General features: G+C 43.3%; 1 protein-coding gene across 5 annotated transcripts in view; it reads right to left on the bottom strand.

Moving 5' to 3' along the window:
• Window positions 1–25,253, bottom strand: part of LOC147008560 (lipopolysaccharide-responsive and beige-like anchor protein) — a 597,819-nt gene that overhangs the window by 47,710 nt on the left and 524,856 nt on the right. For all 5 annotated transcript variants that reach the window (XM_085864642.1, XM_085864638.1, XM_085864639.1 and 2 more), the window contains 3 exons: window positions 23,988–24,107; window positions 7,939–8,091; window positions 422–589 (listed from right to left, as the gene is read on the bottom strand). In XM_085864642.1, coding sequence (XP_085720768.1) covers window positions 422–589; window positions 7,939–8,091; window positions 23,988–24,107 — 441 coding nt within the window. The remainder of the gene's footprint in view (window positions 1–421; window positions 590–7,938; window positions 8,092–23,987; window positions 24,108–25,253) is intronic.

Here is a 25,253-nt window from a genome sequence, read left to right as displayed (position 1 = left end):
CCATTAAGGAAGTTTAATATGCATTAAATAAAAGACAAAAGGACCATATTATAAAGGAGAAGTTATACCAAAATATAAAGTAAAACTTTTTTCTATTTGTCTAAATGATCTTTTTCGGCAAACTTTCAAATCCCTTTGGCAGTACAATTTCTCCGGCAGTTAAGTGCGCTAGTTCTGGTCACATTGGATACACAACACAATAAATTTGCATTACATTGATGGCATGTGCAATGCAAAGCGGGTAAAAGTGTTTTTCAAACTGTTTATACAACCTTTTCATGCATTATTTACAAACGCATTTGTTGTGGAGCATACATATACTGATTAATTTGATGAACAAGCTGATCGAAAAGAAAGAGGCAGAAAAGGTCCATGTTAAAATAACCTTGGATACAAAAAAACCTGCAGCAAAAATGCTCACCTCTCGAGTCACCAAGTCGTGGATGGCAGCCATGTTGATGGATCCCTCATATGTCAAGTGGTAGAACACGTTGAGCGCACGTATTGCCTCTGGCCCACGCTGCTTATAACCAAACACCAAGTCGATCCATTGGTGCAACTGGCAGGACACGATTTCACTCTCCAGTGCCTACGAGGTACATTTAATAAAGGAAAGTCAATGATGGTGCATTGGTATTTTCAGGGAGTCAAGGAAACTGTTCACTGTGGCTGCTCAGTATCAATGCTCATCTTATGGGCCCAAATCTTGGTTGGACCTCTTATATTGATTATGATGAAATAATGAAGAAAGAAATAAGTTGATAATGTCGAGTACATTGTGGAACGATTATGAGCTATAGTGCGAAAGTTCATGAATCCAGAAAAAAAAAATTGGTGGAATAACCAAGGTAGTACAGTACTGTATATGAGTATATACACGAAACTGGCAAAGTTCAACGTGATAAAAACCACAGTAAAGACGTCTCTGACTTAAAATGCAATGAAACAGATACAACAGAATAGACGCCTCTGTGAAGAGTCTTGTTAGTCTGCATTGGCAGACAAGATAAGCAATTGATTTTTATAAACAAAAAGTTAATCGACATATTTAGTCATGGGAAATGAGGTGTGGCTGACGTTTTGAGCATTAGCCCTTCCTCAGAACATTCAGGGTAAAATATCCCAAAAAGGAAGGACAGACAGCTCGACGAAACATCCCCTTTGAAAGGACAGTTTATGAGTACTGCAGACTAATTTTTTTTTCCTTTCTCACTCACACATGCACTTTGTGACTGAAAGTTGTTTCTTGCACGTCCAGATATTCACAAACACAGCAGTCAATGCACACCATGTGCTGAGCTCGCAGGATGTTTCTGGGATCAGAAAATTACCACGCTTGCCAAAGCAGTGTCGCACCGGTAGTCAAATAGTGTGTGCTTGCGTGTTAATGTATCAAAAAGGAATTTTCATCACGATAACAAAGGACAACATCCACAGCTCAGAATTCCAAATCGTCACTACAGGGAGCAAAAAGACCCAATATCCAGCTAACTCTCTTGTTCTTGTATATAGAGTGAGCAAATGAGTAAGAAAGGTATGTAATTGACAAAGGCTGAGCGACTTCAGAGAAAGACAGCCAATTAGAGGATTATTGCAAATTTTGTTGTACAGACCATACAAAGTGATTCGATCTTTGTTTGAGAAGCAGAAAAAGTCGTTCACTTCGGACATCAAAGGAAAGGTTGAAGAAAATCTAAAGTTGACTTATTTAGATGAAGGAAATAGAGAGAATTAAATGAGCAGACTTTAGATGGTGATCTGGAGAAAACAAAACCTCCAGAAGCAGAGCAGTCGAGGGTTTTATAATTTGAGCAACAACAAGGTTCAAGTCATTCAGGATGTAATAAAGAAAACTTGGGCTAAGTCATCTCCAGGCCCAAATGGAATCAACTTCAAGTCATGGAGGAAATGCTTAGCTTGTTAAAGAGACTGTGGAGGTAAATTTGAAATATTTGAAAACAAATGTGCTTGATCCATGGTATTGAGCAAGTGGCATTTACACCTCAAGAGAAGAGAATGCAATTTAAATCAGGCAGTTTGGATCAATATCTCTACTTGAAGTTGAAGTCGAGGTTTTCTTTGTCATAGTAGCGAATCGGTTAACAATATTTTTTCAACGCATCTATATCCAGAAGGAAGGAATGTCAAGAATTCTCAGGTTTGAAGAAAACTCATCACATGGAACACTAAACAGAATGCTCTGCAGATCACATGGAACACTAATGTGATGGAGAAAATAAATTATCAGTCGTGTGGCTACACTTGACTAATACCTAGATATGGATCAGATCCATGCAAGCCAATATAGATTTATTTGGAAATGTTTTGAGTTTCCAGTGAAATCTCAGATCTTCTGATGCAGTATCTTTGAAAATTCATCATGCGATCTTCAACATCGAAGGACACTACGTGCTGGCAAAGGTTGAAGAAAAGGCATTGCAATGTGTAACAATTTCTCCAGTTTTATTTTTACTGGCATTTGAGACATTCATTCCTTCACCAAATTAAGTGGGTAAAAGTGTAAGAAGGAAAATAACAGGAAAGCAATGATGCCTCCAGTGAGGGCCCTCAGGTACAACTTGACCCTGGCTGAAACATTAGCACTGAGAATGTTTTGTGTAAACTTCAACAAATGACATGTTTCAGGAGTGAAAGGGAAGGAAAAGTAGGTGCCGCACAAGGGAATTATTACTCCAGGGTAAACAACTTTTCTGGCCAAAATAAAAAATAAAATAAAAAATTACTCCAACGTTAAAGGGGCTAGGAATAAAAAGTTTGGGCAGTCGGTACAAGGCACCCCTTTTGGATATACATCTTGAAAGTTCAGTGCATGGCAGAGGAAAAATTAAAATTCACCAACAAAAGTAAGTTACCAGACAAGTTAAAGTTGGAATGTTACGATCATGGGATGTTATCAAGGCTTTCTGGCCTCAAAAGGTGAAAGAGATGCATTTGGATAAAGTGGAATCAATTCAGAGAAAGAAAGAGGAAAAGGTGGTTGAGGAAACCACTCCATCACAAATGTTGCCTTGTATGGTAAAAGCATCAAATTGTCTTCTGTTTAGGGCATTAGCAGAATATTTTAAGTCTTCCAAATTTAGGTATTGTTGTAGGCTACAGAAATCTGCTGAATGTTGTGAGAGAGTTGAAGGTAAAGAACAATAAGATTAAGTCAGAAGTAGAAGCCATGCAGGAACTGAGTGAGGAGGAATAAAGTTTGGGTGTAGTGTAGTGCAGTGTTGTTTGTGATGGGTGGCCTAATTTGAGGATTGAATGAGTTATGGTATCAATGTGATAATAGGGTAAAGTGGAGTTTGAATGAGACTGAAGCAAGAGAATGAAAGGATGAAAACAACATGCCATATTCAATGTAGCAGAGACGGCAGGTTGCTTGTGTAGTGCTGCCAGGCAGAATGTTGGGCACGTTTTGCAAACATCTTAAAACAGTACTCGGTGAAGATTTAAGGAAAGTTGCACAAATATGTTGTGCAGTGAAACACGAACAGTACTTGATCATTTTGTGACATTTTTTTACTATAAGGCTTTGGAGGTCCTGTGGAGTGCTGTTGAGTGCACCACAGCAATCTAGGACAGCCAGTGGATCACATTAAGATAGTTTGTTTTGTTACATAAAGTGAGAAAGCCAAGCAAATTCAATATCAACTAGAACGGCACTCAGGAGAGGTCATAGTTTAGCCTCACGTGCTCATTCTGAACAAAAGTATCATCAACTGAACACGCTACTATTATGGGCATACCAATATCATCCTTGCACCCTTATTATGTCGCATACATTGCCATTATCCATAGCTTTATTGATTTATTATTAGGATATTTATTTAACAACCCCTTTTGTGCACAATAAGACTAAATTGCATCAATGAAGGTGAATTTGAAAAAAAATTCAAACTATATTTGTCATTGCTAGTTCATGTGTATAAAGTTTCGCATTGATCTGTTAAGCAGTTCTGGAGAAGGATTGTTTTTTAGCTTATCTGGAATTAAATTCTCGATAAGGTATTGTCATCGTGCACCGTCTGTTCATCTGTCTCCTTTTTCGATGTCTCCGGCCAAACTGCTGCACCGATCTGGCTGAAATTTGGCAGCAACGTTCCTCTCCTGACTGGTAACAGGAATTGCAAAGCTTGTTATAGTCACATGACTTCAAGTAGGTCAAAATGGACGACAGTAAATTTCTTCAAAAAAATCTTCTTCTCCAGACGCACCAGTCAGAATGCAACCAGATTAGGCTAAACAACATTAGGGCAGGGTCATGATGTTAAATTACAGAGGCCATGCCAATCACATGACTGGAAGTGTGTCAAAATGGCGGTCCCAAAAATTCCTTCCAAAATATTCTTCTCTCGACCCACCAGTTGGAATGCTACCAAATTTGGGCGACAAGATTAGGCTAGGGTAGGGATGTTAATTATATTGTGGAAGTCATGCGGATCACATGACCGAAAGTGTGTCAAAATGGCCGGCTTGGTCAACTTTTGGGAAAATCGCATAAATTCCTTCAAAAACTTTCCTCTCCAGACCCACCAGTCAGAATGCAACCAAATTAGGGTTACAACATTACGATAGGGTCATGATGTTAAATTACAGAGGCCATGATGTTAAATTAAGAGGCTAACAGCAGTTCTTGGGAATCTTTCTGAATGTAAAAGATGGCTTTAAAAACTAAGAGCCTTTTTTGTACCATTTTATAGATACAGCAGGGCAGGCAGGATAGTCTAGATGTACGCATACTCGCCTGGGCTTGAACCTCGACCCAGCTGTAAACGGTCATCCTGATGTTTCACAGGCAGTAGAGTTCATCAGTGTGTGTGCCGTCCATCGGAAGGATCTTAAACTCAGTGTCCTGTCTACTACCATGAGCCAATACGTATTAAAGATCTCATGATGTCCGATGTGAAGAGGCGGTGAGCTATCGCTGGGACCCTGGCCAAGTTCCAAATTCTTGCACTGATTGACTGCTGCCAAAGCACCAGTAAACGATCCAACACAACCCTTGCTCAGGAACTCCTTCAAGAGCACTGACACTGTAGAAATTATGATACATGAATGATGATTATTTATTTTTTATGTTAGGACAAGACAAAAATTGAACTTTTTGGTCTAAATTCAAAGCTTTACGTCTGGCACAAGCCTAACACTGGAAATCATCCAGTCAACACCACCCTTCCTGTCCAGCATGGTGATGGCAGCATCATGTTATGGGGCTACTTTTCATCAGCATGGACTGGCAAGCTTGTGAGGACAGAATGGACAATGGATGGTGCAAAGTACAGGGGAATCCTTGATGAAAACCTGCTTGAGTCAACCATGAATCTGAAACTGGGTAGGAGATTCACATTTCAGCAGGACAGTGATCCGAAGCACAAAGATAAAAACCACACTGGAGTGGCTGAATAAGCAAGTGCATTGTTTAAATGTTCTTGAGTTGCCCAATCAAAGTCCTAACTTGAATCCAATTTAACATTGATGGCGAGACTTGAAGATTGCGCAACATCGACGATACCCATCAAACTTGGCAGAATTGGAGCAATTTTCACATGAAGAATGGACAAATATTTCACCATCTCAATGTGCAAAGCTGGAAGAGACGGACCCACAAACACTTGTGGCAGTCATTGCTGTAAAAGGTGCTTCCACCAAGACCTGACCGAAGGAGCTGAATACTTTTACAACCAGTGAATTTGTACATGTTATTTTTACAGGTAACCTCCTCAACAACAGTGTTTAGTTTGATCTCTTCAGTTTATGAATAAAAAAGTTCATTGGGAAAAATTGTTTCAACACAATTCATAATTCCTCTAAATGTGGAATTATTGGAAGGGGGTGAATATTTATAAGGAGGTCTGCATGAGCCACCTGGGTCCTGTCCCACCATGACGATCCCTGCTGCTCTATATTCGTTAATCCTTTCTTGTTTTCACCCTCCACAGAATCATAGTCAAGTGAGTAATAACTAATTATTGTCTCATTTGATCATGTTCCGGGCGGTGGGCAATCTCTGTATTTTGACGTCCAAAACGGTTCTCATGGTGTAACGTTCAGCATTCTTTTGCAATATAAATTGTTCTTTTCCTCTGTTATTGATTGTGATCAAGGCTTGGCAAACATCGAGTGGTTTGTTTGTTTTGCAGTCACCGTTGTATTAAAGGAAGCAGTGACAAGATCTCGTCTCTGTGCCTGCACCTAACACTTCCTTGTGTATTAAATGGTTGACACGTGCTCGTGAAATTTGAGCTATCACTCGCTTCGAGCTACGCTTTAACATAAACCAGTTCAATTAATTCTTATGAGTTTTCAGCATTTTTCACATACTGAGCTAAGTTAAAACTAACATTGTGTGTGTGTGTGTGTGTGTGTGTGTGTGTGTGTGTGTGTGTGTGTGTGTGTGTGTGTGTGTGTGTGTGTGTGTGTGTGTGTGTGTGTGTGTGTGTGTGTGTGTGTGTGTGTAGTTCATATTACAACCTTGCCAAGTCAAATATTCATGAATTTGAAATGGACTTTTCATGTAAGAGTCAGACATTTACTGAAGTATGAGTCTTGTAAAGGTAATGAAGTACCCGTTGCACAAAAAGGAGGACGGATTATTATTGATGTGACTGTGAATGGAGAAAGAGAAAGGATGAACAAAGAAAAGATAGCAAATAAACCTTCAACTGCCAACAACAACAGCGAGAACGCTTGTGGACAGCTTCGTGTACCTGCACCACCATTTTTCCATTGATATACTGTACTTTGTCGAATGCATCATATAAAATGACAGATGTAATAAAATTTCAGCAGAATGAATACATTGGATTGAGGGAAGAGAGCAAGAATAAGACTCAACTACAATCAGTAGATGTGAAGGGTTTTGTAACCAAACCGTGAAAAAATGTGGCACAGAGTCAAACTGCAAACATTGGCCTAATTAGTCAACATAACACATACGTAAGGCTATTTCAGCAGCTGCAGAAAAGTTTTTATTTTCATAACCTAATGTGCAGCTGCCAATGTCAACATGACAGCTCGGATAATTAAGGCAATCTTGCTGGTTGAACATCAATTTTAACATTGGTTTCAAACTTGCTTCATTGGCAGTGGGTCACTTTGAATGGCATCACTTCTCAGTTCTTGACAGTGCTGCCTGGGGGCATTGTGACAGCATTCTGGGATAACAAAGCAAAGCTGTGAGGGAGAACATAAAACAGAAACGGGAACTATAACGGACAAGGAAATTTGCATCCCCCCACTTGGGAAGCCGAGTGCAGATCCCTAGAAATGTGCACTTGAGTTGACTGTGGATAGGTGGCCAGTTTTGCATGGATGGACAGGAGTTGGGGTAGCGCCATGAACCAAGGCCCTCTGGGATTCTGACTCATTGACTTTTCTACAAGTGCAGGCAGGCGGTTTGCAGTGCCAAAATCACTTGTGGCCCTCACCGGCATCATGGTACGAACATGGACAAGGCATTTATTGACAATCCAACAGACTTAAAAGATAGAATTAGCATTGACTGAATGGCTATTGTCATTATTCTCATTTGGCTTAATGTTTTGTTGCAGTCATTGAAGAGGTACCTTGAGGAGGAGGGGTGGGGGGGGGGGGAGAAAAACTAATGAACTGAGCATCCGTTCATCAATATATAAAACAAGTGACCCCGTATTTACAAGAAAAGGCCCCTGTATAATCAAAATAGTTTATCCCAATGCTTTAAAAATCAGTTTTTAGGTCATTATATAATACACAATCATATGCTTCGATCGCCATGAAAAAGACGTGAAGATATTAAACGGAACAATATATAGTTTTTCAATGTGCAAACACAACCTGAAACTCGAACCACAATCGGTCCCTGTAAGCATGATACCCATTCTCTGTAAACCAACTCAAACCATTTGAGTGCTCTACAAAAGCCGACCCCACTTTCAGATCACTCACCGCTCGATTGATGCGTACAAAGTCGTGTGGGCTTTTTGCCCATGGAGGAAGCTGTACGTCAGAAACAACCTGCCCAGCCTCCGTCACGCCCAGGTTGTAACCGTTGACATTCACAAACATTTCAGGCAGGTAATAAAACTCGGGGATGAGTTCCTGTGGGGGACACGCACAATCAGCCTCCTCTGCCAGCCGGGAACAAATTTCGCCCACAGTGGCTCGTGCCCAACATCAGTGGCCTTGTGTGAGAAAGTGAGGTTTGACAGCTTGAAGCAAACAATCAAACGACTTTAGCAATGCGGGAATACTCGTAAAAGTGAGTAACTCACCGCTCACAGTGTATTTCTATAGCACTGTGTCATCCATACAATAATGGGCAAGAACTGTATTCAATGCATTTGCCACACAAGGGGTGAAAATAAAGATGTACTTTAAGGTGAATGCATACAATAGAAAACAGCCAAAATTACGATGAAACTGAAATAGCAAGAAGCCACACGGTTCACAACACCACCAACACAGACATCACATCGTATCATCGTTTGCTGATTTAATTCATCATTAGTCTATATTGAAAGATATATAGGATGACAAGCATTCAAGCTTCTCTCTACAAATGACCGTAACCGAAGATTTGAATGTTTGCTCAGTATGACGCTCAAACACGACCCAAAGTATGACATCCAATTCATTACTATGGAGTGCACAGTAATATATTAGAATGAAAAATGTTTCCCTGCTGAGTAGTTCAGATAAACCACATCTCATATTTTGTTTAGGAGTAATAGGAGGTGCATTTGGTAATCTCTCTCGCTCTCTCTCTCTATGCTGGACAACTATCAGCCTTCCCAAGAAGTGTTTCTGGAACAGAAACATATGGCCTGACTCATGCTACTTTGATTGAGACTTTCATGCATCTTTGTGCCAACTTTGTGGTTGATGTTGTTCTCCCTGACAATCTACCCACCTTTGTCTGGGCCCTTCCACTGCATGGAATTGACATGAGACCCGATGATGCTAACCTTGCTCTCAGGCCATCCTCCATGGCAATGCAAGTGCTATGTTGGTGAGTCATTAAATTTTTCATTTTAGCAATGTTGGATTTCCAGTTATGCTATTTCTCAACCCTTACAAATTATTATTTTTTTCTTCATGTTTTAGTGTGTGTATAATAATTTTCTAATCTTTGTGCAGCAATGGTGCCTATTAAATTAAATAATAGGCCAAAACATGTTGATGTGGCCTTTGGTCATGATGGAGAAAGCCCAGGCCTCCAATAGATGACAATAGTCAAAGATGAGTCGGCCAACATACATTAATTAAAACAATGGCAGAGAGACCGCTGCAAATAATTTGGCACACAAGAACGCTGCTGTACCTAGCCGACATAATAACGGTGAGAAAGGTGTGCAAAACGGCAAACTCGGTTCCGACAAAATAAAGCAGAAATGTCAGATTGAGTGGAGACCCCTGGCGCAGTGCCGGGAGGGAGGGATTGCATTTCACGACCATTATAGGAAATGTGATACTCCGTCAAATCAAAACAATACAAATATTAATGTCATGGAATTCGATCTCAAGGTGCCAACCCAAACAGCACTTAAGTCTTTTATGGCAGAGTGCCGAAGACTTCAAACGGCAAAAGCAGCAATATAAAATGACAATTGGTGAGTTCAGCAGCAAAGCGAGATGATTGTGGGCACTCAAGGTTTTTCTTCTCTTGGTACTTCTTATCTAAGGCTAATGTAGGCACATATTAGATTAGAGACAACGGCATTTAGCAGACATAAATGTACAAATTGCCCACACATATGACAAGAAGATGTAGTAGGGCACCAATGGCAAGTAATGAATGTTTTGTGAGAAGTGGCTGATCCATCATGGAACATCAACGTACGAGTACTTCGTATAAATGACAAGGACAATATAAAAGAACGGACGTATCAAAACAGTATATGCACAGGATTTCACCCTGAAGTCACGGCAACAAGATCCAGGTGCCCAGATGGAAGCACCAAACAGACAATCCGACAGACATTCTTTCAAACCCTCTTGCATTTATTGATGTTGTTGCATCAAATGCGCCAAAGCTAAATGTGAATAAGCTGAGGAAACAAAAATGAAATCTTGTACATTTCTGATCCAACGATCACTCTGCATCAGACAGAAGTTGAGCTATTTCTAACCAGTTTGATCGACTTGAGAACCTGAGGTCAATACTTAAGGTGTTTCAACATCTCGCTTTGGCCTACTTACAATATGTACATGAGAATGAAGGCAGCATAAGCATCACAAGGCATTCAAGTACTAAAGGCGTGGAGATGCGGTAAACAGGGGGACTTGTGATGAGGGTAGAGGTCACTGTCACAACCAATTACGCTTAATCTGATGCGCGCTTAGCCTTACAGATGTCTCGGAATTTCTCCAAATTACATGCTAACGTAACAAACCCTCGAGACAGCCTGCCGACATACCACTGGATAATTACCCTGCACTCTCCCCACGTCCTTCACAGCTGCGCCCGCTGCGACCCGGCCTTTCGCTCATTGCCATTTCGTCTCATTTAATCACCAGCCTGATCAGGCATATTTCAATAAAAAAACCACCAAAGACAAATTCCATCTATACAGCTGAACTCACCAAGCAGGCTGAACTAACTGAAAGAGTGCAAATATTCCTTCGAATTATTTAACAATACATGAATGGACAAAAACACGACCTTATCCCAAGGCTCATTATCTGATATAAAAGGAATAATGCAGCAAAAGAAACAGGGAAGCATTATACACATGTGGGAGAAGATGAAGGCAAACTGAGAAAATTCAATTAAAAAAAAAAAAGAGAAAAAAAAAGAGGAAAACACGGCAGCAATGTATGTGGAGAAAGGGGATGAGAGTGTGGGAGAAAAGGGAAGGAAAAAAGAAAGAAAGAAAGAAAGAAGGCAAGCAGTTAGAAGGGAGGGCAAGAGAATGGTGGCATACGAGGAGGGAGGTATTAAAAAGAAAGAAACAGTTAAACAAGTTTGGGAATAAGCAAGAACTTGGTGTTAAATCAACAGAACTTTGACGTTTCATCATTATATATGGTGGCACATTAATCTTTTTTGCAGAATTTTATGAGGAGGAGGGGAAGAGAGGGTGAGGAGCAGGAGGGGGACTGTTCAGTGAATTTATGACCATGACCAAAGGTCGTTTGTCAACAAAGCAAGAGTGTAGAATAGTGTTACTATGTACTGACAAAGAGTGTAACCCTGATGCAACAAAGTTTCCAAGCTTTATTTGGGACAAGATAAGCAACATGCAGATACCGAGTTCTTCATCCTCACCAAAACAAAGACAAGGACAACCCCGTTTTTGGTGTGTTTTCTCCCTTTCCACTCTGTTCTTTGTTCTAGCTCTTCCAGGAGCCTCCACTTCGTATTCAAAACAAAGACGAGGAACTGAATACCAATGCACTTTCCTTGAATCAGCAAAAGTTTTGGGAACCATCAGTATGAAAGGCAGAAAAGGTTGAAGAACTTCGCACCACAATGAATTGCAGGATACTGGCAAATCACACAGACAGATGAAAAAGCAATTGGGCATTTCCAGGATGACCATTCAGTGGATGCTGAAATGAGACTGGAACCTTTACCCTTACAAGTTCCGTGCTGCACAGGAATCGACACAAGATAGAGGAAGGTGGGTGGGGATGGGGGCACTGACTATACTAATCAAAATCGTGGAAACATTGTACATGCTGTTCAGGACAAATAAATCTCCATAGAATATTGTTCATATTTGTTTTTGATTTACGGACATTAAAACATTTCAATCACAATTATAAATATATGTCATCATTTCACCACCATCCAGGTAACTGGAGTAATACCATCAAATTGGAGAGAGGCCAAAGTCATTGCCATCCTTAAGTCAGAGAAATCTGCTGCTGACCCATCTAGCTATATGTCCATATTTCTGCTATGTATGACATACAAGTTGGTTGAGCATGTCCTTCTGGCCAGATTCTCTCCACTGATGGAGTCCTACATTTCCAAGGAACAAGCTGGCAATCAGACTCAGGAGGAGCTGTCTTGATCAGGTAGTTACACTTACCACCCACATTGAGACTGGCTACCAACTCTCACTCAAGAAAGGTGCTGCACTAATTGATTTTTCAACAGTGTATGATATGGCATGGGAACATGGTCTTCTGCTGAAAGCTGCCAGACTATTCCAGTGCCAAGCCACAATACGTGTCCTTTCTTCTATGTTTAGCAATTGAAAATGTAGGGTTTCACTTGGAGAGCAAACAAGCTCCATGAGGACTCCGAATGATGGTCTTCCCCAAGGGTCTTGCTTGTTGCAATCCTCTTCAACATATATGTGAGTGACATGCCTTGTCTTACCTCCAGAAAGTTTGACTATGCAGATCATCTTGCCCTTGCTACACAAGCAATCAACCTTAAAGATATCAGCAGTTACCTATCCCAGGACTTAAAGGTAGGGAATGGAGCAATACTTCATCGACTGGTACCTTCACCAAAACCCAACGAAGACTACAGTTAACATTTTCCATCTCAGCAACTGAATAGTGAACAGAAAACTACAGGTTTCCTTTTGCGGCAAACCAATCAAGAATGAACTGTTCCCCAAGTGCCGTAGAGTCATCTTGATCGCAGCCTCACGTTTTGCGAACACTGACTGTAAAATGGGTCACAGAAATAATCATGACCCGGGTAAACATCATCCAAAAACTAACCGGCACCAGCTGGGGATAAAGTGCAAGCACTCTTCACACTGCTAGCCGAGCTCTTGTGTACTCTACAGTGGAATACTGTTCTTCTGTTTGGGCAGAGAGTAGCCACACAATACACTTGGATACTGTCCTGAAAACTCTGATGCGGATAACACTGAACAACAAAAATTTTTTACTGGAGATGTGTAAAGTGATTTAGACTAATTTGGGTACGCTGATTTCAAAAATCATAACCGTTTTGCTGTATCACGTCAGGATTTTCAGTAACAGAAATATTCCCATTGCCTAGAAGTCAGGATTTCAATGAAATTTACAAAAATTCATTTATTCATTTATTTCATCATGAATGCTTCAAAATTATAGAAATTACAGAAAAACTCCACTAGAATGTAATTAAAAATGCTTTAGGCATTTGGCTTTGCGTTTGTGCTGCTCTGTGTCAGTTTCACGATGCAGGAACCAGCAGAAATCGCCCATCATGTTCGGGTTGTGCCGCCCTTGGTAACGCGTCTCCATGAGTGAAATCTCTTGGTGGAATCGCTCGCCGTGCTCGTCCGAGACTGCTCCCAAGTTGTCAGGGAAGAAGTTCAGGTGCTGGTGTAGGAAATGGATTTTCAGGGACATCCTGGAGCCAAGTTTCCTGAAGGACTCCAGCAGCTGCTGCACTATTTCTTCATAGTTGTCCGCGCGCTCGTTCCCCAAGAAGTTGTCCGTCACAGCTTTGAAGCTCCTCCACGCTGCCAGCTCTTTGGGGTTTAGAGTTGTCGGAAAAGTTTCGTCCTTCATAATCTGTCGGATTTGCGGTCCAACAAAGACACCAGCCTTGATCTTGGCCTCCGACAAGGTGTTGCCAAACTTTTCCTTGAGGTATAAAAACCCACGCCCATTCAGATCCATTGCCCGTACAAAACTTTTCATCAAGCCGAGCTTTATGTGGAGTGGTGGAAGGAAATCCTTGGCTGGGTCGACAAGGGCGACAAGCTTCACGTTGTGTCGACCAGGTACATGCTCTTTTCGCTCTTCCCAATCTTTCTTCGTCCAGTGATTCTTGTCGTCTCTGCTATCCCAGAGACAAAGGAAGCACATGTATTTCGTGTAGCCTGACTGCAGCCCTAACAACAGCGCCACCACTTTCAAGTCTCCGCAGATGTGCCAGTTGAAGTCATTGTACTTGATGGAATCAAGCAGCTGCCGCATAGTCTCATAGGTCTCTGTCATGCCGAACGCGTGAGCCAGTGGGACTGATGGTTTCTCGTTGCCATTGTGGAGCAAAACAGCCTTCAAGCTGTTCTTCCCCGAGTCGATGAAGAGGAGCCAGTCTGCAGGATCGTGATCACACCCAAGTTCTTTCAACAGACCGTTGATGTCACTGCAGAATGTCATCGTGTCTTCCATCTCAAAGAACTCAGCCATGTCTCTGTGACGTGCTCTGAACAAGGATATCTTGGTGTTAGGTTCAAGTAGATTCCACTGCTGCAGCCTTGATCCAAGCAGCTCTGCCTTTGCCTTTGACAGCGAGAGATCTCTTACAAGATCATTTAAGTCTCCCTGGTTCAGAAGGTGTGATTCTTGAGTGTCGGGTTCAAAAGGTTCATCATCACCATCCTCTTCACCACTGCTTACAGCTATGTTCTGATCAGCTGGAGGTGTTGGAACGGGGTTCTCGTCATCATGAGGCACAGGTTTACGAGCAGAGACGCAGTCAGCGTACTTGATGTGACCTTTATTCTTCTTGTTGAAGCCGGCGATGCTTGTGCAGCAGAAATAACAATCATCATGATGATTCTGCGGCTCACGCCATATCATGGGCACCGCAAATGGCATGCTCACGCGCTTGCCCACCAACCACTGAGTCAAGGTTGTGTGACAGCTTGTGCAGCAGATGTGTGGTGCCCAGCTCTGTTCTTGTTCCCCCACCTTACACCCGAAGTAGTGAAAGTAGGCGGCCTTCATTTTCACTGCTGTAGATATACTTCGCTGTTGATCTTTTTTGGTATACCGACCACAGACATAACAGAAGTTGTCAGGATGATTGGTACAGGAACGCCTACTCATCTTTATCTGAAAGAAAGAAATATAACACAAGTTAACAACAATTGTACGAAATAGACATGTTAAAGACATATGTAAATTTCATTGAAATCCTGACTTCTAGGCAATGGGAATATTTCTGTTCCTGAAAATCCTGACGTGATACAGCAAAACGGTTATGATTTTTGAAATCAGCGTACCCAAATTAGTCTTAATCACTTTACACATCTCCAGTAAAAAAAAATTTTTGAAATTTGTTGTTCAGTGTAATCAGCGGTACACTGAAATCAACACCTGTGCAGTGGCTCCCAGTCCTGTCTAACATCCCTCCGCTTGATGTGTGCTGGAAGACAAGAATGCTGAGAGAGTTTGACTATCAAAGCCAACCCAGAGCTTGAAATCCATGAAGAACTGCAGAATATACCAAATATGCGACTCAAGTCACGCAAACATTTCTGGGGCTCTGAAAATGTTTTGAGTGATGCAGGATTTAATACAAAGGAAAAGTGGCACAATCTCTGGAGAGAAAAACAATGCCAACAAAGAACTGGTGAGTGATCCAACAGAAGTTTCTCCAGGTTTTGACCCTCCCCTGAAACAGTGGTCTGTGCTCAACAGGATATGTAATCTCCATGCAAAGACATCGCACCACCTCCACAAATGGAATTTCAAGGACAGCCCAGCATGTTTCTGTGGTCACCTAGATCAGACTATTCATCACATTATGAATGAGTGTCACCTACAGAAGCTTGATGAAGGATTTTGGCAATCCACCTAACAACAGACAGTGGTGTGACTTGTTTGTCCAACTTAGACTTTGATCTGTGAGCTGTAATTTGTCATATGCAAGAAAGAAAGATCATTTTGAGGGTCACCCTGGAGTTGCAAAAATCAAAAGATCACTTTTTGTAATCAAGATAAATCAGCAAACAGCCCGTCCTTACGGATGGGAAGAAGAGGAAGCAGGACTTGAAGTCGTGTTTCTACTATAGCGTAGCTGTAAAACACAAAAGAAACAACTTCTTCCCTCTCAGGGAAAGTGTTGAGTAATTGGTGAGGGGTAAAAAGGGGCAGATAAAAGACAAGGTAGGATCAGGGCTAAATAAGGTTATGGGATGGGTAAAAGAAAGAGATTGCGGGAAAAAAAAAAGAGATTGCAAAAAGAGATTGCGAGAAAAAGAGATTGCGAAAAAAAAAAAAGAGAAAAGAAAAACAATTGGGACGATTCGCACAGTGCGAGCAGGTATTTTTAGTAATGCCTTTTGTGTGGTGCCATCATATGCAATACGGAATGGGGAAATATCCAGGAGAAATTAAATATGTGAGTGTCAATCATGATGTACATGGAAGTAAACCAGCAACATTCAAAGTATACTGCCCCCATGTCAGATAAATAAATAAATAACATATCCTCCAGCATACGACATTGCCGGGGCACCTTGAGCGCCCGGCGATGCCACTGTGCAGCACATGGAGATGGCATTAGGAGGGAGCGGTGTACAATAATTAAATGATTAATTGTGCAATGAGAATAAATCGATGATAATCGTAAAATAATTACACCAGCTGTCGAGTTGGATGTCAGGGGTGTTACCATCCCAAATGCTGACCCTCCAGTCAACTGTGATCCACCTTAATTTGTGGAAACACGGGCTGCGGTGAACCGGTTGAAATGGGGTAAAGCTCCAGGGATCTGTGGCATCCATGCTGAACTTCTCAAGGCTGGTGGAAATGCTGAACTCGTGTCGTTGCATGCAGTTTTGTACTCTGCCTGGAACACAGGCATCATCCCAACTGATTGGAAGAGGGGCCTTGTTGTCCCTCTCTGGAAAGGGAAGGGTGATCGCCAAGACTGCAACAACTACCGAGGGGTGACGCTGCTCTCAGTGCTGGGAAAGGTCTTTTCTCGGACAATTCTTCATCGGGTTCATCACCATCTGCTTGAGCACCAGCGTCCAACGTAGTCAGGCTTTACACCAAACAGGTCAACGATTGACCGTATCCTTGCTCTTCGGGTCCTCACCGAATGCAGACCAGAGTTTGGGCAGGGGCTGCTTGCAGCTTATGTTGATCTCTGTAAAGCGTTTCATTCAGTGAATCGGGGATGCCCTCTCAAGAATTATTGGTCTTTATGGGGTACCACCAAAACTGATCAATATGATGTCTGAACTATACTCTGGTACTGAGAGTGCTGTGAGACGTGGTGATATCATCTCTGACTTATTTCCAGTTGATACTGGAGTTCGTCGGGGGTGTGTACTGGCACCCACACTTTTCAGCACTTGCATGGACTGGATTCTGGGGAGGATGTCAGAGAGATCAAGCTGTGGTGCATCATTTGGGAATGGCAAGATCTCTGACTTTGATTTCGCAGATCATGCAGTCATCTTTGCGGAGACTCTAGATATCCTTTTGGGGTCCTTCAAGGTGCTGAATGAGGAGTCGGAGCCGCTGGGATTACAGGTTTCCTGGGTCAAAATTAAGATCCAGGCTTTCAATTACGTCTTGGATGCTGCTCTCCTGTCTGAACATGTTTGTGGTGAGAATGTTGATGTCACAGAGAGATTCACTTACCTTGGGAATGATATTCATGTCTCTGCTGGCTGTGAGCCAGAGGTCAACAGATGTCTGGGTCGGGCCTGGGGAGTCAGGGATTTAATGGATCATGGGGTGTGGTGCTGCCGGTACCTGTGCGCCGTGCGGGAGGACGAAAGTCCGAGTCTTCAGGTCCTTGATGCTTCCAGTCTTGCTCTATGGATGTGAGACTTCAACTCTGACCAGGGATCTGAAATGGAGACTTAATTCCTTTGGTACCAGGTCTCTTCAGAGAATCCTTGGCTCTCACTGGTTGGGCTTTGTGTCCAACGAGGGGTTGCTGAGAGAGACTCAAATGGCATTTGTTACCTGCGTCGTCCATGAGCATCAGTTGCGGCTGTATGGACATGTGGCTCATTTTCCTGATGCTGATCCTGCTCACCAGATTCTCTCAGCGAGGGAGCCTCGTGAGTGGAGGAGGCCAGTGGGCCGACCACGTTCCTCGTGGTTGCAGCAGGTTGATGGGGATGGGCATCTGCCTGGGGGATGGCCAGACAGAGGCCCCTGCAGGAGAGTGGACGCAGCGACACGCTGCTCCAGCAAATGCTCCCATACCTGACCTGACCTGACCTCCACTCCTCCGGAATTGAACACTCTCACACACATATGTTCACCAGCCTCTTCGTCAAACTGACTCCGACTTCTTATGCTGCAATTATCATCTCTGTACACACCTACTCAATGCCTGGTGCTCTTCCCTTCATCCTTTTCAATGCCGTCCAAACTTCCTCCTCTGTGATCTCCACCAACTCCACATAACACAGTAGCTCCAGCTCACCGTTGCTTCCTTACCGGTTCAACAACTCTGAAATATCCTTCCCACACCTTCAATATTGCCCCCTCTCTGTCATGAGCATCCTGACAACATCTTTAATCAGTAATCACTGCCCCTCGACTCACTTCATGTTATTACTATCCTCACTCCTGTCACGAGCCAGTATATAAACCATCCCCTTCCCACCATCCTCTTCTAACTTGTTGGACACTTCCTCTTCCATATCATTCCTCACCTTATCCACAGCTCTCCTTGCTGCTTTCTTCTTCTGCCCACACAAGTGCAGCAACCCCACATCTGGCTGCCTCCACCGAGCCTTGATCTTCTCTGCCCTCATTCAAACCTCCTCCTTCGCTACCTCCTCCGTCCACCATACCTGATTTCTATTCCTCGACAATGCAGCCTTTCCTGATGTCCTTCCACAAAAAAATTCTGCAATTCCTCTAAATGCCTCTCCATAATTCTTCCACTCCTCCTCCAAAAGCTGCTGTTTATTTACCAAGTAGCTCATACATAGCCCTCAACCTCTCCTTGTACTCAATGACGATGTTTCTCCTCTACACTCCCCCCACGTAAAAATCTTCTGACTCCTTTTCTCCATCCGTAACACAAACACCACAGCTTGTGATGGGTGGCAACATGCTCTGCCACCACTGTCTTATAATCCTCAACCCTCCACCACTGTCACTTCCTCATCAACACCAAATTCATTTCTGTTCTATGATGTCTACTCTGATAGGTAATATTGTGGCTTTCCCGCTTTTGAAAGAATGAACCAGCTATGGCCATCCCATTCCTCGCCACCAGCTCCACCAACTCTGTCATCTTAACCCTATCTATTCCTTGTTCCCCAACCGAATTTACCAAAACATTCCTCTTTACACAGCTCCGTTACTCCTACATGCGCGTTAAAGTCCCCTGAAATGCACAGCAACACATCCAGCTCAACCATCCCCACCATCCTCTCAAATGCGTCCCTGAATTCCTGCTTCTCTGCCCCAGTCATTCCGGTTTGTGGCCCATACACCGAAGTAACACAAACCATTTTCCTCTGTACCACCAATCATGCCATAACTATCAGTCCCTCCCATCTTTCCACTCTGACCACCTGCTTGCTGATCTCTTATGACACTATTATTCCCACGCCATTACTCCTTCCATCCCCACCTGCGTGCAACAGCTTGTATCTTCCTACCAACCTCCCCGCACCGTCTCCTTTCCATTTGGTCTCCTGCAAACACAACCAACCTCCTCTGTGACTGGAACACTTCCAACCTCCTCTGCATCATCAAGACCACCACGATCCCTCTCCCCCCCCCCCATTTTTCCCACATTTAAACTACCAAGCCGAACTTCGCTTTGGAACCACTGCCTGCCTGGCAGAGCAAGTACCATCTTGATCAGTTTAGGATGCTCTGGTCATCAATCAGCAACGCTGCCCAGGCTAATCTTCTGGACCCACTACCCGAGCCTGTTATCATAATCTTGTGTGTGCGCATGCACACTCACTCCTAATTCTCTTCCTTCCCCTACCCCACTCACTCCTTCCTTCCTTCTCTTCCTCGCCACACGTGCTCCCCTTCCTTATGTCCTGCTCTCCCCACTCTGCTTAATACATGAAAGTCATGGTTATTCAGCATACAAGCAAATGCTTTTCACACAAAAAATTCAATGCTTTCACAAATATCCCAGTTCAAAAGCCACCCAGTTTGACCCTCATAACGCTCGTGAAATTATGCTCTTCAACTCCCACACTTGGAACTCCTCGACCCCCACGTTCTATATCCATGTTTTTCAAAACTGCCAAGCCCCACACTCTTGGTCTGCCAGTTCTTTGTCATGCAGGGCCGACCCAGAAAGGAAAACCGAGAAAAAACCATGGGCACAAGCACCAATCGTAGCCCGTACTGTTGATTCACTCCACCATCTCGTGGGCTGAGCCAAGACCACAGGCCCAAGCAACAAACATAACTCATAGCGTTGATTCACTCCACTGTCCCACGGGCCGTGCCAAGAACCAAGGTCATAAGCACAAGCACCAATCGTAGCCCGTACTATTGATTCACTCCACTGTCTGGCGGGCCGAGCCGAGACCACAAGCACAAGGATGAAAAATAGCCCGTACCATGATTAAATTCATCGTTGATTATATGGAAATATGTGGATATGTATATATATATATATATATATATATATATATATATATATATATATATATATATATATATATGTATATATTGTTGTGGTTTCCACCCATTCGGCGTGCGGACAACCGCCTCAGCCCAAATGCGGCCGCACGCGCCCACCGAACGAGCAATCCAGTCGTAGCTTTCCAGATCAAAGCCGAAACCCAGCTACGGGTGTTTTTAACACACCATAGATCAGCCAACTCTTCTGTCCACGCGCTACAGGGTGAATCGCCGAATTATCGATGTACCTAATTATTCGTGCAGACAGAAATGCCGGGGATCTACACTTCAACGGGACCTGCACGAAAATGAGCCGCTTTACGCAGCTCGTTTCGTATGCGATTGCCGAGCGGTTATATATCGCCAAGTCCCGTCGGACCCGATTATCTTATCGGTGTTAAAGACCAGCTATAACATTCCGAACGCTCCATGGCAGTCAATGAGAGGAAGGGATGCAACGAGCGGGTGACATTTAACAATGGGGACATTTATTAATAATAATGGGGAACTTGGGAAGCACGTAAGAGCAGAACTATACCGACTATACGAAATACAATGCAATCATTTACAGCACACAAAGCACTTAACAGTTTCCAACTTATTAGACGGGCCCACGGACACACCTACACCTACACACACACACACACACACACACACACACACACACACACACACACACACACACACACACACACACACACACACACACACACACACACACACACAATAAATGGTGGCTGATGCCTTTAATAACGGACTCCAGCTCAGAGGACAGATGAGCTGAAACTCAGAACCTATCTCGAACCTCTCCACCTCGTATGGTCTTCAAGCTGTTCGGACCCGGGCTCCAGCGAGAGCGAGCTGGATCCAATCGCCGTGAGCCACGATCCTTCCCGAGCTCCAGCAAATCCTCTCGTGCTTCTGAACACGTGTTGGTGAGACGAGGCGCCGATCCTTCCCGTCGATGCGTCGCTTCCCCGAGAAACCACCTCCAAGATGAGGCCGATGAGTCGCACCAAGCCGGGAACCAAGCAGAGAACAAAGAGCTCCACGAACCAAGAAGAGCCAGCCGAGCAACCAGCTCAACTCTCCTCCGATGAACAAAGCCTCTCACAACATGAACCAAGAGCAAGAAGCCACCACCAGCAGCTCGAGCCGAGCAACCAGCTCAACTCTCTGCTGATGAACAAAGTGAGGACCAAGAACTCCGAGCCGAGCAGAACCCGAAGGCCTGCTGAAAAGCCAAGCCGAAGCAAAAAGCTTTCAAAAAGCCTCAACCCTAACCCGAGCCAAGCAGAAGCCGGAGCTCTACTGAACAACCAACCGAACCAACTCAGGATCTCTTCCTTAATCTCCTCCGCCCTTCCCCCGCTCCCGGCGTGACTCATCGCCCCGTGCCCGCACAACCGTGGGTGGGAAGGAGTTGTTTACGTCCCGTGATTCAGGACGGGAGGGCTCTTCTTCCTCTTCGCAGAAGAGGGGGAGGGGCATCTTCCTTTTTGTTGTGTTCGCTCACTAACTATTAAATTAAATCACAGCGCATCTAATCGATTTCTGCCCATTAAACAATGGATGGTGAACTATCTAGGGAACATGCACTTATCGGCATAACTGAGCGAAAGGAACCTGTATGCTGAGTGCAATCGAATTCCAAATTCGTAACAATATGTTGCAGTGCGACTCCAAACTGAGTGGTGAGAGCGTCGGAACAGAGTCCCATACAGCCGTTGGTTGCTGCACGGTATCAGGAGCGAGAAATGCTGCCTGCCACGCGGAAACATTATCTCCCGCTTCACCAAGCACAAATCGGAGACATCGGATGTGGTTGGGAGCAATGATAAATAATGCAGTTCTCCAATCTGAGACGAATGCCGTGACATCACCGCCACCATGCATGCTTTGTCTGCAGCTCCTGGAAGAGCACTCTCGCAGCACTATTTACAAATAAGTTGAAGGTAATTTAGTGTTAGATGCTTTCAAAAGTGAATGAAAAGTGCAGTTACCGACCAGTTTCGTCCTTGTTAGGGTATCATCAGGGTAATATAGCACGTTTCCATCCACTTATGACTGAAACCTCTCCGTTATAAACCAATCACAGTGCGACTCCAAACCGAGAGTGATGAGAACATCAGAACCGAGTCCCATACAGCTCTTGCTGCACGGGAGCAGTAAGTGCCGCCTGCCATGTGAAATATTATCTCCAGCTTCACCAAGCATAAACCAGTCATCATTGGTTACGGTCGAGAGCAATGATAAATAATGCCGTTCTCTAATAGCTCACCAAACCACCAAAGCGTAAGTTAGAAGGATTTCCAGCCGATAGGTGTCACGGGACTTGTGAAGATCGGCCTCGGCGATCGAGGCAGCCGTATGTGGTCTATATACCACCCACATAACTATGTGACATTTTCTCAAGCACGGCCTTTACCACGGAGGTTACGTAGGTCCTTCCTGTTATTTCCGACTATTTTCTTGACCAGGGACCACACATAAAACCATGTCTTTGTCCGAGGACTTCTGGGAATCTTGTGACATTGTGAAAGAAAACATCCATCATTATTTACTTTTAACGATGTGTATATATGCAGCAGGAAGAAGAGAATCATTTTAGGGTCATTTATTGGTAGACACTTGAGATTGGTAGACACAACATTAGACAGAATTTATTGGTAGACACAACACTTGAGAGTTGCAATGCCATGGGGATTCCGCATATTTTTTGGGATTGTGAGTTGGACAGGTGACCGTGATGGGTTTCTGTGAAGTCAGTGAATGCATGACAGGGAAGGGGAAAGCGTTAAATATTCTGCTGTTTCGATGTGGGAATGCCCATTTGCTTTTTTGAGTGGGCGGTGGGGGAGGGAGGACAGAGTTGGGGTTGGGAAAGGGTGGGGGAGGGAGGGGGAGCAAAAATGTGACAGAGTTGGGAGGGGAGGTTGAGGATTTGGGGGAGGAGGGGTTGAGGATTTTCGGTGGAGGAGGGGAGGGATTGTGGTTGGGGGGGTGGTGATGAAGGGTTTTGAAATGTTGAGGTGGGGAGGGGATTAATGTCGGGTTTGGGACTGGGAGAGTGAGGAGTTGGGATTGGGGGAAGAGGCGGTAAGGACTTTTGGAGTTGTGGTGGGGGTGGGGTATGGAGGAGTTTGCTGCCTTTGGGTAAGGAAGGGGGAGGGTGAGGATTTGAGGTTGGGAGGTGGAGGTTCATGACTTGGTGTTTGTAGGGGGGGGGAAGGTGGAGGACACGAGGAGTTGAGGACTTGAAGTCACATCTTACATTGCACAGATGTTGGGTATCTGCTTGTTATTTATCCTAAGCAAAACTGGCTACATGATTAAAGTTATTTGACTTTAACCGAATGTTGAATGCAAAACGTTCTGCCTGGAATAACAATCAAACATTAATATTTGTTCTTTCACAATAAACGTCAAATTACACAGCGTTAATTATTTGTCCATGGTTTTTTAACCTCTCTTAGAAATCCACTCAATGTACAGAACTGTATTAATGTACGTAATTTACTTGAAAAACGTTCAGTTACACAAACAAAGGTCTGAGCCGAGACCCAACCAGAGGGTATCGAGACACGTTCCAAAAGCCTCACTGAATGATGTTTTTTTTTAGAAGTCACACCATAAGATTCCATAAGAAATCACTGGTGTAGAGAATAACACCACTGGTGTATATTACATAAAAGAAAGACATACTTCTCTGCATATAACCGTACCTTAACATCGCTCATGTCCCTCTGGCAGTTGTGCCAAGTTTTGGCCACTGATGAGAAAGTGCGGTCCGCATGGTCAAAGTGACCCTCTTGGATACTCAAGAAAAATGTGGAGAAAGGTTCCTACATTGATAAAAACAGGCCAGAACAAAAGACAAATGCATTAAAGGAAATTCCTATGTACTTAACTCGAACTACGACAATTTCCAGAAGCAGTGTTATATGTCACAAAAATTGCTTATAGAGAACCAGAAGGAAGCAATAGCAATAAATCTGCTCTGCACCTTCACAGCTTTGAAAAGTAGCAGAAGCATCCAAAAATATAAATGCAATATACATGCACTATCTGGTCTGTGTATTACATTGACTCTTTTGTCATTCTAAATATAATTCTGTACGTTACACGTCTAAAATCTTTATATTCAGGATGATCCGAGGGCCGTGCACACAAGAGATAGATATGGTAATGTAGACTGGGAGCAGGATGGACAATTTGATTCATCGGCATTTTTAGTAACAAGATGCTGAGAGCGAGTTGTTTTGAGTTCTCTGATAGACTTTCTGCATAGAAGTGGCCAACACACTCTTCAACTAGAAAGAGCAACCAGAGATTGCAGATCCTCGCTCGGACTTGTTTTGTGTCATGTTTGTATAGTTTTGTGTGGTGTATTTTGAATGGCGTTTGTGTGCTGGTGTGTTATGTAATTAAGAAGAGACATAATAAGAACTACTTAAGAATTGCTGGTAGTGATGACCGGGTACCAAGACATCCCACTTTGATGCAAACCCGCTTCGATTGGACACCTGACCCTGACCCATGACGTTTATTATTATTCATTTTAATTTAGAATGGGATTTAAATAAATTCAATTCAAATCAAATGGAAGACCAAATAGGTACAGTCCTGCATTTGAGTCATCAGAAGGAACCCAAACAAGAAAAAAGCAAAGATGAAGTCATCAGGAGGAACCTGGATACGATTCACATTTCAGTTGCTACTCCTCTATCTACAAACCCATCCAGGCACAGCCAGGTGAACTTTACTCAAAAAAAAAAAAAAGAAAAAAAAAAAAAAAAAAAGAACCCAGATCAAAACAATTAAATAATTCTGGCTGCCAGGCCATGTGTTCGATCAAGTTGAAATTTAAAGCATGTATTCTCCATCTCCATGAGATCTTAATTGTGAAGTTTCATGTCAATTGATGAAGTATTTCCAGAGAAAACATGATTTAACATTTTTCTTCAATCCAATATGGCTGCCAAACCATG

Source organism: Eptatretus burgeri, chromosome 18 (genome assembly GCF_056783735.1).
Source record: "Eptatretus burgeri isolate ZD-2024b chromosome 18, Ebu_testis_v1, whole genome shotgun sequence".
Taxonomy (NCBI): Eukaryota; Metazoa; Chordata; class Myxini; order Myxiniformes; family Myxinidae; genus Eptatretus; species Eptatretus burgeri.
Note: the sequence above shows the minus strand (reverse complement) of the source record. Positions and strands in the feature narration are given on the sequence as shown.